This window comes from Salvelinus sp. IW2-2015, linkage group LG13 (genome assembly GCF_002910315.2).
Source record: "Salvelinus sp. IW2-2015 linkage group LG13, ASM291031v2, whole genome shotgun sequence".
Taxonomy (NCBI): Eukaryota; Metazoa; Chordata; class Actinopteri; order Salmoniformes; family Salmonidae; genus Salvelinus; species Salvelinus sp. IW2-2015.
Window position 1 is genome coordinate 29698012 of NC_036853.1, and position 15394 is coordinate 29713405.

At 44.0% G+C, this 15394-nt stretch overlaps 1 protein-coding gene across 2 annotated transcripts in view; it reads left to right on the top strand.

Annotated features, from left to right (window-relative positions):
* LOC111971173 (myosin light chain kinase family member 4-like) overlaps positions 1–15394 on the top strand; it is a 66239-nt gene that overhangs the window by 40005 nt on the left and 10840 nt on the right. The window contains exons 1-4 of one of the 2 annotated variants that reach the window (XM_070446219.1): positions 6706–7978; positions 14019–14112; positions 14331–14688; positions 14829–15046. In XM_070446219.1, the coding sequence (XP_070302320.1) occupies positions 7322–7978; positions 14019–14112; positions 14331–14688; positions 14829–15046 (1327 nt within the window). In that variant the 5' untranslated portion in view covers positions 6706–7321. Of the gene's footprint in view, positions 1–6705; positions 7979–14018; positions 14113–14330; positions 14689–14828; positions 15047–15394 lie in introns of those variants that run through there. The other variant, XM_023997962.3, reaches the window with a different exon arrangement.

Here is a 15394-nt window from a genome sequence, read left to right on the forward strand (position 1 = left end):
TGTGTCTGTGTATGTCAGAGAGACTGAGTGAGTTGGTATGTGTCAGTGGCGAAAGAACACAGCTACATATGTCATCATGTGGTTCTGTGAGGCCTACGCGTGTCATTAGTGTGTCCGGTAATAGTGTGACCACAGACACGTTAAAGGACAAGCTTGACTTCTCTCACTTTACCCAGAAGATGTGAAGATCTCTGTCTGCCTCTCTCTTTTCTACTCTCTCTATGAAGAGTCAGTTTTCATCTACAGCCAGAGTGTGAATTACGGGTGCCCAGGGCAGTCTCAGACCCCCTAAATTCAAAAACAGTCAAACATTGGGGATCTCTAAATAATGCTAATTTAACCATTCTCCTATTTGTTTAAAATGCAACTTGTACTGCTACAGTGGTAAAGATTAATACAATGTTTACACCCCCACCTCTGTGTCCTGTTAAAAATATATACTGTATATCAATGTCGCTGCACTTGTCATCCCGGGACAGTCCCGAATCTCAGCACCTTTTCAGGTGTTATGCTCAGGTAGCCTACTTTTTGAATTGATTTGTTTGACAATATGATGAAACATCATGACTGGTTAAATTACAAGGTCATAAAAAAATATACAGTTAAATGACATGTCTTTACTATTAGGCCCATAGAACATGTGCATTTGCAAGGTCCTGTGAAAAAAATAGGGACCCCAAAACGGCATGTCTCTCGCACTCGCTCTCACTTCTCTCTCTCTCGCTTCTTCTCTCTCTCTCGCTTCTTCTCTCTCTCTCGCTTCTTCTCTCTCTCGCTCGCTTCTTCTCTCTCTCTCGCTCGCTTCTTCTCTCTCTCTCGCTCGTTTCTTCTCTCGCTCCGCTTCTTCTCTTCTCTCTCTCTGCTCGCTTCTTTCTCTCTCGCTCGCTTCTTCTCTCTCTCTCTCGCTCGCTTCTTCTCTCTCTCTCGCTCGCTTCTTCTCTCTCGCTTCTTCTCTCTCTCTCTCGCTCGCTTCTGTCCTCTCTCTCTCTCGCTCGCTTCTTCTCTCGCTCGCTCGCTTCTTCTCTTCTCTCGCTCGCTCGCTCGCTTCTTCTCTCTCTCCTCTCGCTCGCTCGCTTCTTCGCTCGCTCGCCTCGCTCGCTTCTTCTCTCTCTCGCACCGCTCGCTCTCCTCTCTCTCTCTCTCTCTCTTCTCTCTCTCTCTCTCTCTCTCTCGCTCTCTCTCTCGCTCTCTCTCTCGCTCTCTCTCTCGCTCTCTCTCTCTCTCTCTCTCTCTCGCTCTCTCTCTCGCTCTCTCTCTCTCGCTCTCTCTCGCGCTCTCTCTCGCTCTCTCTCGCCGCTCTCGCCTCTCTCTCTCTCTCTCGCTCTCGCTCTCTCGCGCTCTCGCTCTCGCTCTCGCTCTCGCTCTCTCTCGCTCTCTCTCTGTGTCGTATCAGGACCCTTTGAGAATTGTGCTGTTTTCACCCGGAGGAGTTCTCTTTCCTCTGGCCTCTATCTAGTGTCTCTGTACTGGACACCCAGTAATTTCCATATGCGCTAGGAAGTGTTTGATTCTTTAGGCTTTAAACAGTTCCTTATCTCTGGTATATCTTGGCATGCATTATTCAAGACTAAGTTTAAATTGTGTGTAGCACAATGTCTCGGGAAAGACTGTCTGGCTTGGCAATATTCAGTATAGAAAACAATGGGTGCTGCAACCTGGATCTGGTCTCCTGAGGACTTCAGGGGAGTCTCTTAAGTTAGATTTAATTTGATTTAATTTACCTTGAATAATGCATCCCATTTTTGTAGGCTATTAGCCAGACAACATTTGCTGAGTTCAACAATAAATAGTGGCGGAATTTATCCTCAATCTGACTACTTTCTTCCTCATTGTTAGGCTATTTGATGTGTATTTTATTTATTTTGTTCATAAATAGCAGCTAAAAAGTAAAAGTTGCCAATGGTGCATCACCCAGATTTGAAGTCAACAGAGGAGAAAGGCAAGGTTGCCCAAATAGTCCATTCTCCAGCCCTTGATGTAATTACAACTTTTTCAAAGATCTCAGGTTTAAATCTGAATTTGAAAAAGGGTGACATTTTTAGCATTGAAAGGTACTGATATCACTGAAGCTTGCAGTATTCCAGTCAAAGGCACAGTGACTTATTTAGGGATACAAATTACAAAAGAAAAGGAGAGAATGAAGAACCTTTAATCTTTCCCCAGTTGTCTCAGCTATAGAAAAATAAGTTCAACTCATGGTTAGGCAGAGATTTGTCCATTCAAGGAAGAGTTTTGGTGACTAAGGCTGAAGTCTTGCCTAGAACCTCTTATGTGTTCTCTTGTCTTGACAGTCCGAAATCAATTTGCGCCCTATTAGATAAGATACGGTTGAACTATATAAGGAAAAATAAACCTCAATGTGAAAAAATGATGTTCCTACACTGTGTGAGGGCGGTCTTACTGTGTTGGACCTCACTGGTTTTAACCAAGTCTTAATTCCAGGTTGTAAGGCAACAAAGGAAAAATGCCAAGGGGGGTGAATACTTTCGCAAGCTACTGTAGTTTTGTGAAATGTTAGGCTTAACATAAGAATATGACCACCAAATAGGCCTGTTAATCAACATTTATCCATTAGCTAAAGAAAAGCTATACATGCCCTGGCACTAAAGAAAGCACATCAATTCAATAGATATGCCCTCGCATAGACGTTTCACAATGTCAGGACCATAGACCGCACCATAGACAGTGATTGGTAGTCTACACTTTGTGGTAGGTTGGAGGGCTCGAACTCCAACCTTGCGGGGGTCCAGAGTAACTGCGTTACGCCAGTGTGTCTCTGGTGTCTGGTAATGGAACGTTTGCATAACTCATTACTAGCGCAGATCAGCCTGGCACCTACTTAGCTTGCTGCTTGACACATAGTCAGAACTCAGAGCACAAACAGATGCACCCTGTGCAGATGCACATACAGGAAATCGTATACACACACACACACACACACACACACACACACACACACACACACATAGAAACAGGTGCCTCTATCGCTTACTATGTATGTCGTCTTGCAGTATCTCATGCAATAAATTAGAATGATTGCAAACTGTGCCAGTTGTGTTTCGTGTGTGTGAAAGTGAGTGTGTTTAGTAGCTCTTGCCTGTGGTCTATCCGTGTGTGTGTGTCTCCCCAACAACCCGGAGTCATGTGACCAGCCCAGCTGCATCCCATGTCTCCCTAAGGCCAATGATAGCGAGATGAGATGGGAAGGGAGGGATGGAGGAGGGGCAAACATACCGAGTGAGTGTGAAGGAGAGAGAGATTGTGGGAGAAGTAGAAGCTAGGGAGACATTTTGAGGGTTTCGAGGGAGGGAAGTGAAGGAGGGAAGGTGAGTGTCAACGGGGCAGAAGAGAGTCTATTTCTTACATCACCCATGTAGCACTGGACAAAGAGGAGGGATGATGGGAGGAGGAAGAGCAGGGAGAGAGGGAGGAGAGAAAAGGGTTGAATTGAGCTTTTGACTGACACACGCTCACAGCAGGTAGTTAAAGAGCTATTCTACTGCAGTCCCACTTTATGGGCTGTCGACGCGTCGGGCTTTTAAAGACTGAGATAGATGGATAGATTAGAAAGAGACAGACCGATGGAGACAGAGAGATATCAGAGAGGACAGGGATATACAAGTAGACATCAGTGAACATGGACAAGCGATCCCACTGGGGGAAAAACTGGTTGAATCAATGTTGTTTCAACGTCATTTCAACCCAAAAATTCAATGTGATGACATTGAATCAACGTGGAAAAGTGATTGGAATTTCAAAAAAGTCATTAATGCAAGGGCATTTATTCGATTCTTTTTTTACCCAGTGTTTTACCTAAATCCAGTGACATGGTGACATTTTTAGTTGATTTCACATTTAAATTCAACCAAATGTAAATCAAAACTAGATGTTGAACTGACGTCTGTACCCAGCGGGATGTTTGTATTCTATTCTTATTCAACCACTTGACTACAGAGCCATCTCAACTATACCCCTCTGATGTATGATTAGTTAACAACATTTCCAGGGACACCAATGGATTACCATGTACTGAAACGATTCAGTCGGTGTGACTGACGAGGCCAGTTCTGTAGCATCCTGGAGAGTTTGTGTGTCTCTCCTGATCTCTAGTGGTCGGGGAAGGAAGGACAGGAGTAACTCCATTAAAATATAATCTAAATTCAAATTCTGTGTAACCCTCTCTGACTCCAGTTGGAGCGAAAGATGAGTGATGGTTCTTGACTAATCCAGCTAATTAGCTACTGTTTGATTGACACTTAAGATTTCATTACAGGTGAGAAACAGTTTGTAAAGTTAGGTATGTGCAGTACGTTTCTAAATAATATCCTGTTATGAGTTTGGTATGTGTTTTGGTTTTTAAGTATCTAGTTACCAGGGGTAACTGAGGATGGCTGGAGTTATTATTCTTTTAACACACTGGCCTTCTCAGTGTGGCCTCGGTCTGTGTGTGTGTATGCTCGTACGTGCGTGTGTATGTGTGTGCGTGCATGATGTCGGGGCTAGGAGGAGAAGTCAGTCCCACTGCTCATACCACAGGGTCAGAAGGCACCGTTTACCCAGAATACCCGGCTTATGGGTACTTCTTTTCCGAACAGTTGTCTTGAAGGCATAAGCAAAGTTACATAATATAATCCTGGGAACCAGTAACTAGCAGGTCATTGTGTGTTTATGTTTGTGTGTTAATGTGTGTGTGTCCGCATGAGTGGCCAATTTAGTGTGTAGCCCGTCGGCCAGCGAGCAGCTCACAAAGCTGACGTCACTAGCTACCTCGACATGGAAACAATCTCTCAACTAAATCAGGTTCTGAGGTCATTTAGACATTCAGAATGAAGAACGTGTCATATCTGGACGTCACTGACACAGTCCAGTCAGCATGACCATGAAAGGACATACCGATACATACTAGTGACAAACATAAACAAGCCAGTGACACATAACGTCAGGCTTGAGAGACGGGCTGTGGGTTGAGGGGGCTAGTGTACAGGGGTGTGTTGTTGTTTTCTTTCTGATAATTTGTCCACTCTTACTGATGTCTCTCCTTCTCTACCTTCACATTCTAGACAAGTCATCTACCTGATAAGTAATCTACAATGGCTATTAATGTATTGTAGCTAGTGGCTAAGCTATGCTACACTATCTCCTATATGTAAAATTCTAATTATGTAGTAAGTGGCTATGCTAAGCTATCTCATACTGTGTAGTCTGAACCTTCTATGCAATGTAACAGATACCTTTATTTTAGCACGACTAGCTAGCAGGGCTTAATTCTATTCCTCTTCATCTGAGGCTATTATTGTAGCCTTGTGTTCAGGCTGAGGTATGCTCCCAGTCCCTCCTCCCATGTTGTGAAGTCAGTCTATTACTGTGGGCTGACTGAGGGGATAGCTGATGGTGTATAGTGTTACAGGATGGTGTGCAGAATACAGATGATCTAGATTAAAATAACCATTGTGTTTTGACTTTGTTTCTTGGTCTTGATGAGTAACCCTGGTTTAGTTTCTGGTTTAGTTGATGAGTAACCCTGGTTTAGTTTCTGGTTTAGTTGATGAGTAACCCTGGTTTAGTTTCTGGTTTCGTTGATGAGTAACCCTGGTTTAGTTTCTGGTTTAGTTGATGAGTAACCCTGGTTTAGTTTCTGGTTTAGTTGATGAGTAACCCTGGTTTAGTTTCCCTGCCACTGTTTCCACATGCTAACATTTTAGCATTTGTGACACAAATCTGATTGTAGTCATAAGACCGATATTACATTTTTCGCACATTATGTCCAAATCATCCAAAAGTATCTCAAATTGGTTGTGAAGCTTAACAAAGTTACTTTTAGATCATGTGAATATGATACGCGAAAAATGCTAATATCCATCCCATGACTTAAAGTGGGATTTGTGCCACGAATGCTCAAACGTTAGCATGTGGAAACAATGCCAGGGAAACTAAACCAAAGCATTGATTAATGTCATACTTGTCCATAGACTGCTTACAAACTAAGGAAACCAATATGTAATTTTGTAATTTGGGTGAACTATCCCTTTAAGTAAAGAAGTTGGAAACCTACTTAGCCTCTCTTGTATGTTATTAATTTTTGTATTCACTCAGCAATTATACTATTCGTCTCATCATAGTTGCTCATTGAGAACTTTTAATGTCAAGGTGAATTAGGCCTCGAGACTTGCGCTGAGATCAGTGGAAGGCAGGCTCTTCAGGAAAGAGTTGACCCTGGAAATGACCGGTTGGCATTTGGAGAGGTTCAGAAATACTCCCAATGTGTAGTGTTTGTAACACAGGTTCAGAAGAGTTAATAGAGTCTTAGTGGCCTTGCATGCACTCCCACCTGTTACCAAATGTTAACAATGTGAGAGCAACAACTTTACACACCAACCAAGACATTAAAGAATCAACTTCCTGTGTTCAAACCAACGGGGGTTCAAATGGTCTGAACTGTCGCTCGCTTTTTTCACTCTTCACTGCAGCGGCTGTTGGTATTTCTATTTTTTTTTGTCTTTGGATGTTGGCTGATTTAGTTTTTTAGACGAGGCTTGTGTTTCAAAAGAACATTCTCAGGATTGTGACATCTGACTGGAAGCTTTTGAAGCATCTCAGATGTCACACAGATATCCCTTGCATCCCCCTCCGCATCCACCAGTGCTCAACCCCCAGCCTCTAGTGCCCATCACTAGCCACTCACCACTGTGAGGTTCTGACGTCAGATGCGGGCTGCACTGTATTTCGGAGGACACCCTCTATGCCCCATTCTATTCTTAAAACTCCACCTCTGTTGAGCTGTGTAGAAAAGATGACATACTGGCACCTCTCTCTGTTCTCTGTCTCTCTTCACAGTCTCCTCTGACTGTATTGTTGTCTTTGGGAAATTATTTTAATTTCATTGTTCTTCATCAACAAGCTGGAACTGGACTTATTGGACTTGAATCCATTGTGAAGAGGGTTCAGTGGTCGAACAGTCAATTGGTTGGACGATCTGACGGTTTTCTGGTTGGACTACAACCACTGAGGGAGTTTTCTGTGTTTGAGGAGAGCAGGGAAGAGACGAGCTAGCTGTTGGGTGACGGAGTGAAAGAGTATCATCTTGTAATTAGTGGACTGGACTCTGAAAGAGGTGCTGGTTTAAGATAAGGAACAATCACCCTGGGTTCCCATTTAGAGGAAGTACAGGACAAGGCAGGGTTACATTTCATTTCAACCAACCATTGACTGTTTAACCAAGGATGGAACTTGCATGTGTTTGAGAAGAGCAGGGAAGACCTACCGTAGCTGCTGTGCGTGAAGAACAGAGGTGGTTACATTACAGTTTAACCAGCCATTGACCATGGTTGACCGCTCTGCTGCGGAACCCACCATGAGCTCCAGCCTGGTCAACTCTCTTGCCAAGGTGTACGACCGCAACCCTCTTCATGGTCAGAAACTGGCCGGGACAAAGCTGATACTTTCACCCACTGGACCTGACAAACAACCCCAGACACCGTCCTCAACCTCTTCCTCCTCCTCCTCCTCTTCTCCGGTCATTGTTACATGGTGCGTTGAGACTGAAAGCCGCATGGACTCTCTAAGCAGCCAGATGGAGCATCTGCTTAACCTCCAGGAGACCGTCATCACCCGGCTGGACGGCCTGTCCCGGGACCTGGGGGGCGTGGGGAGGGAGGTGGCCTCTCTCCGGGCCGGGGCCTGGGGGTCGGCTGGAGGTCTGGGCCAGACACAGGGTAAGGCCCAGACCCAGGAGGTGGAGGTGGAGGGTCAGGCCCAGGATGTGGCTGCGGCCTGTAGGGTGCTCCAGGGGGTGGTGCAGGAGGCCAGCCAGCGAGTGGAGCAGCAGGGGCAGAGGCTGGAGGGAGTGGAGAGGCTGGTGGAGGGAATGCATCAGGTCATCGGTTTCATCGGAGAGGTGGTGAAGAGCTCTCTGCTGGCTGAGCTGCTGTTTAATAAGCCTGGAGGCTGTAAGGGGGCTAAGGCCAAACAAGCCAGGAAGGTGAGTTTGTATGGGACACTACACACACCACACACGACCTGAGGAAGGCGTTAGCTGAAACACATGCCAGTGTGTGGTGTATAAAGACATGTTGCTATGAAAGATTAAACGCTTCAATTGTAAATCATAATCACGTGAGTGCTGACCATTTTTTTTGGTCAATTTTTTATTGAAGCCAGGGCTCTGTATCTTAATATCAGGGCTGACACACGCCATTGCTGGTCCTCTTTGTATCTTCATTAGAGGCTTTGCTAGGTTGTAGATGTATATGCTAGCTTGAATCACCACTCAAAACTTTGAATGTCCATATTCAACCCTGGTCATATCATATCTACACAGCAATGGAGAGGACTATAGTGTCTTCTCCATCCACTTTTATAGGTTCCTTAGCATTATGTGAGCTAAATTCACAGTGTCCAGTGAAGGAGTCTAGAAGTCATAGAGACTGAGGCAGACATTTATAGAGGAGAATTGTGTTAGTGGATAACTCTCTGAATGTGTGACATGACTTATCATGATTCATCAGTCTACCAGTTGGACAGTTGGCTTTGTGGAGGCATCTCCACATATCCAGCATTACACTGTGCATGTCAACCATGCTTAGTCATTTAACTATCCTTCAACCATTGTATGGAAGTCCTATTCTCAAGGCTGAGATAATATTGCCCCAACCTAGAACTAAAGGCAACTGGAGTGCTTGTGGGGGTTTTAGATGACTGGTGTCGATTTTATTAACACTTTAGAAGCAGCCAACATATTTTGGGTTTAACAAATGTCGAACCGTATACCATGTGTGTCTGTTTTCTTTGTGCTTATGTATTCAGGCTAATTTCATATTTACATTGTGTGTTTATCGTTGTGTGTCTGTAAATTTGTGTGAACTGAACAATACTGTACTCTGTCTGTGTGCGTGATGTGCACACATGAGTCTGTGTGTGTGTGTGCTCGTGTGCGTGTGTTGAGGTACCGGTATCATTTATACCTGCTTTCTGCTGATTCAGTAGCTCTTGTTGGGACATGGCATGTACCCCTGTAATGGATAGCAACCGTTTTACGGGCTCCTGACCAATTCTGCTTTTTTTTTTTGCATAATGTTTCCGACACTGTTTACTATGACCGAAAGAGCTTCTGGACATCAGAGTAGCTATCATTAACCTCGATTTGGATGAAGATTTCTACTTCAACGAATCAGAGGCAGAGGACATACTACTCACCCGGGACCAGGCCTTAATCCCCAAGACTCGGAAGAGAAAAATGCGGCATTAGAGAGGCCGATGTGAAGGCACCCTGACAAAACTACATCGCCGAGTACATAAACCGCATCCACCCTCCGTTCTATTGGCAAACATACACTCACTGGGGAACAAACTGGACACGCTTCATTCAAGAAAACCTCATGTTAAGCTGTAGACCATACTATTTACCAAGAGTTTTCATCTATATTTTTTGGAGCTGTCTATTCACTGCCCAAACTGATTCTGGCACTAAGACCGCATACAAGGAGTGGTATAGGGCCATAAGCAAACAAGAAAATGCTCATCCAGAGGTGCTCCTCGTGGCCGGTGATCTTAATTACGGAAAACTGAAATCCGTCTTAATTTCCACCAACATGTTACCTGTGCAACTAGAAGCAAAACACTCTAGCTCACCTTTACTCCACACAGAAACATATACAAAGCTCTCCCTCGCACTCCATTTGGCAAGCAAAAACTCAAACCGGAAGTACTATGTTCCAAGATTGATCCAATGGCATTGAGGAGTTTACCACATCAGTCACCAGCTTCATTAAGAAGTGCATCGATGACGTTGTCCTCACAGTAACTGTACATACATATCCCAACCAGAAGTCATGGATTACAGGTAACATCAGCACCGAGTTAAAGGCTAGAGCTGACGCTTTCAAGGAGCGGGACACTAATCCAGAAGCTTATAAGAAATCCTGCTACACGCTCCGACAAACCATCATGTAGACAGAGCGTCAATACAGGACAAAGATTGAATCCTCCTAGACCGGCTCTGACTCTCGACAGATGTGGCAGGGCTTGCAAACTATCACGAATTACAAAGGCAAATCCAGACACAAGCTGCCCAGTGACGTGAGCATACCAGACGAGCTAAATGCATTCATGCTCGCTTTGAAGCAAGCAACACTGAACCATGCATGAGAGCACCAGCTGTTCCGGGCGACTGTGTGTTCACGCTCTCCATTGCCGATGTGAGTTAGACCTTTAAACAGGTTAACATACACAACGCTGCAGGGCCAGATGGATTACCAGGACATGTACTCAGAGTATGCGCTGACCAGCTGGCAAGTGTCTTTGCCGACATTTTCAAACTCTCTGACCAAGTCTGTAATACCTACATGTTTCAAGCAGACCACCATAGTCCCTGTTCCCAAGAACGCCATGGTACACTGTCTAAATGACTATTGCCCCGTAGCAATCACATCTGTAGCCATGAAATGCTTTGAAAGTCAGGGCTCACATCAACACCATCATCCCAGCCTCTCCCTCAGCGTCAGCAAGACAAAAGAGCAGAATGAAGGTCTACAGTAGCCTCAACAGCACTCTGTAGGGTAGCACCATGGTGTAGCCGGAGGACAGCTAGCTTCCGTCCTCCTCTGGGTACATGGACTTCAATACAAAACCTAGGATGCTCATGGTTCTCCCCCCATTCCATAAACTTACCCAGTAATTATGACAACTTCCGGATGACGTCCTCCAACCTATCAGAGATCTTGCAGCATGAACTGACATGTTGTCCACTCAATCATAGGATCAGAAAATGTATCTAGTACTGAAAGTATAAGCTATAGATAGCTAGCAGTGCATAAAATGTGGTGAGTAGTTGACTCAAAGAGAAAGACAATAGTTGAGTCATTTTGAACAAATCAATTTCTTCAGAAATGAAGGAGATGAGAGAGAGCGCTAGCAATATTTTTTTCCACTTTCACTTTCTTAGCTAGCTAATGCAGCTTGCTAGTTTAGACTACTCAAACACCCGGCTCGAACAGACGGGATGCTATGTTAGCTAGCTGGCTATGACTATCCAACACTGTAACTCTTCCAAGTCAAGGTAAGCTTTTGTTTTACTAATTTACTGCCACCGGGGCCCGCTGTTGTAACTGCTAAACTGCTTACTGACTGTACACAGTACTGCATGATTGTAGCGGGTTTACTAACGCATTAGTTCTATTAGCTATGTTGACTATGACGTTACTTTAACTAATATGGTGACAACGATGTAGCCTGTGTGTAGCGGTTAGCGGTTACGTTATCAAGGATTTTTTGGGGCCTAGTCCCAGACAGTTGATGTGTTTTGCATTGAAGTCCACAAATGAATGGAAAAGGTGAGAGGAGGAGAGTGCGTAGATGGCTGCTATGAAAGTGAACTGTGTTTGTGTGATCAGGGGTGTATTCATCCTGCCGATTTAGTTGAAAAACGTTTCTTAAACGGAAGCAAATGGAATGAAATTTGTCCAATAGAAACTCTTGTTTGCAACTGCAACTAGTGATTACACCCTATATCAGCTAGATGCAGGCAAGAGTGTGCAAAGTGGCATTGAATGTGTCACTGTCTGTCCATGTGTCACCGTCTGTCACCTCACATTTTTCTCCCAACCTGTGTGTCACCAACATATGCTAGGTTGTAGCAACCCATGATGGGTATGGGAAATATTTGAGTATCACGTAGTAGCCTAAACCTATCGATGTTACATTGAACTGTGTGAATGGAATATGAATGACAGTCATCCAACATGCTGTAATAGAAATAAGGCCATGCTCATTAAAAAAAATATTGTTCTCCCTCATCTTTAACGGCACCGACCGCCACTGACTGGTACTCTGTGTATATAGCCATGTTCTCATTACTCATATTGTATTTTTTGTTTTTTATTATTACGGATTTACTTTCCTATTATTTCTCTATTTTCTTTCTCTCTGCATTGTTGGGGAGGACCCGAGTGAAGCATTTCACTGCTAGTCTACACCTGTTGTTTTTCGACGCATGTGACGAATAAAATAACATTTGACACACACAAACATACACACAGTCTTGCTTAACTAACCTTGTGGGGACACACAATTGATTCCCATTCAAAATACTATTTCCCCTAACCTCTAACCCTAACTCAAAACCTAACCTCAACCCTTTCCAGTTTTTGTTTGTTAATTATGTCCCCACAAGTCGAGTTAGACACGCCACACACACACACACACACACACACACACACACACACACACACACACACACCTGTCTCTTATACACATCTAGATGTGTATAAGAGACAGCACACACACACACACACACACACACACACACACACACACACACACACACATTGAGATGACATGAAAGCCCTCTACTGTTCCTGTCGAGGAGAGGATCTGTCCGCCATGACATGACAACCATGCTTCAGTTATGATGGCAACCATAGCAACGGCTACAAACACCTGCATCTGTTTATGAGTAGTGAAAGATACAACTTAACTGTTGCTATCGGAAATGTGCTGCTGTATACACACTCTGTTATATAATACATGCGTGGAATCTGAACTAATAGCTTTCACAGATTATTAAAGCATCCTGGCCATACGTGCCAATTGTTGGTAACGGGAGGTGCAAACGAATGTGCCAACACTTTTGGAGTCTCAAATCTTTCCCTTCTAAATTTCTTTCCATCACTCCCTTCTCTTTACATTCACCATCATAGCATTAACAAGTCACATAATAAGTTGTATGGACTCAACCTGTGTGCAATAACAGTGTTTAACATTATTTGTTGATGACTACCTCATCTCTGTACCACACACACATACAATTATCTGTAAGGTCCCTCAGTCGAGCAGTGAATTTCACCCACAAAAACCAGGGAGTCCAATGCCTCGCAAAGAAGGGCATCTATTGGTAGATGGGTAAAAAAATATATATTTAAATAAGCAGTCATTGAATATACCTTTGAGCATGAAGTTATGAGTTATTAATTACACTTTGGATGGTGTATCAATACACCCCGTCACTACAAAGATACAGGTGTCCTTCCTAACTCAGTTGCCGGAGAGGAAGGAAACCACTCTGGGTTTTCACCATGAGGCCAATGGTGACTTTAAAACAGTTACATAGTTAACTCTGCTTGAAAATCTATGTCAGGACCTGAAAATGGTTGTGGTCTAGCAATGACCAATTTGACAGAGCTTGAAACATTTTGAAAATTATAATGGGCAAATGTTCCACAATCCAGGTGTGGAAAGCTCTTGGAGACTTACCCAGAAAGACCCACATCTGTAATCGCTGCCAAATGTGATTCTAACATGTATTGACTCAGCAGGTTGAATACTTCATAGCATTAACCAAGATATATTAGTGTTTTATGTTTCATGATTTTTTTCACAAATGTTCCTATTTTTCTTCCACTTTGACATTAGAGTGTTTTGTATAGATCGTTGACAAAAAAAACGGCAATTAAATCCATTTGAATCCTACTTTTTACTACAACAAAATGTGGAAAAAGTCAAGGGGTGTGAATACTTTCTGAAGGCGCTATATACTTCGCAATTTTTTTGGGGGTGGTACCAGGCTGCCTTCAGGCGAGTCTTGTGAGGATGGTGGCTGTTCTAGAGCAAAACAAGACTCACCTTTCCATAGAGGGGTCATATTAGTGTGTAGCCCAAACTGTTCGGACGCTACAAACAGAAGTTGTCAGATTGGCGGTACCGACTTCAGAGGAGTCCCGTGATGCTTGTTGGTGTCCTTGAGCAAAACAGGCGACATGTAAGTGTTCATAAGAGTCTCATCTTTCCATATTAGTTTGTAGGCCAAACCGTTCGGACATGTCTTTTGGTCTGACAAACACAGCTATAGCTCGGCCACCTTCTAGCTAAGATGCAGAAGGCCGACATTGGAGGATGTGGGGGATTGAGACGCAGCCCATGCAAAAACAATTGATATCTCTAGCTTAAACAGACAGCATTTGATGGGGATTTCTTCAGTTTGCTATGAGAGTTTAATGTTTTTATGTCTCCTCCTCTCTCCCTGTCAGCTGAAGGACAATGGGATGAGGGATGGGAAGGACAAGGCCAAACTCAGCCTGAAGTGCCGGAAAGCCCAGAAGAAGAAGCCTCCAGATGCATCAGGTAGCAGAGATAGACACACAAACTTCACCTCAACTTTTAACACAATGAAGCAGTCAAATAAATGTAAATGAACTAGAGCAGGAGTGCTCTTTGGTAATACACATCCAATGAAGGCTGCTCTTTGAAAGTAAGGATGATTGTTTCAGGAAAATAAAGATGTTGATGGGGTGAATCTACCCCAAAGCATGATGTTGTCTGCTCTGTTTGTCCCTCCTCAGACTCTGTAGAGGCCCTCCTTCTAGACCAGGTAGAGAAGCTCAACAGGCAGAATGCTGAGCGTTCCCATGGTAACGGGGTGGTTCTGGACATGCCCCGCCTCCCCGTTGTCCAACCAGAGGACATGGAAGAGCTAGAGGGGAAGGAGGAGGAGAAGAGGAAAACCCCCGAGCAGGAGGAAGGGCAGAGGGCCAGGGAAGAAGAGGAAAAGGAGGGGGATATATTTGGTGAATCTGACCCTGAGGAAGAGGAGGGAAGAGAGGGAGAGGCACTGAAGATTAAGGTGGAGCACGTTAAAGAGGAAGACGGGGAGAAGAGAGGGGAAGGAGGGGAGAAAGAGTCATCAGAACCTCCAGAAAGGTACCGTTCGACACTCAACCCATCTTATGACGTTACTACTACTGTAAATCTCAACTTCTGTATACGCCTACCAAAAGAACTACTGGCAGTTACTTACTTAACACAATTGATAGTTGTTTTGATGTTTGTTCATTGTTTAGTTCTGAGGAGTTCGGTGCCAGCAGTAAACGTGGCGTCAATGAGGAGTATTGGGTGAAAGATAACTTGAAAAAGAGTCGAGTGGAGGAAAGGAAAGAGGGGGAAGAGGAGGAAGGAGGAGTTCCTGAGGGTTCAGAGCTTCAGGCTGCCCAATCAGAGGCAGAGAAGACGGAGAAGGAAGAGGAGGTGGATGATGGACAGTCAAAAGAGTACATCATTGGTGAGGTTCATAATTTTTCAGAATGGGAAACTGACAAATGTTTGAAAACAAAGCTAATTTGGACTTTTGTTGCCATTGTGGCAACATTCCTAAAATACAATGGGGTATTGAGATATCTTCTGTAAATTAAGTTAAGTATCTTGATATTACCCTGGATGGGCAAGCAGGCTGATAAGCATTCAGAAACCCTAACTAGTACTGTCTTTCTAGTTAGGGACATTAGACTTTGTCACTCACACCACAGATCACATTACATTAAAGGGATACTTCGGGATTCTTCTGACTTTCCCAGAGCCAGATGAACTCGAGTATAACATGTTTATGTCTCTGTGTCCAGAATACAGGAAA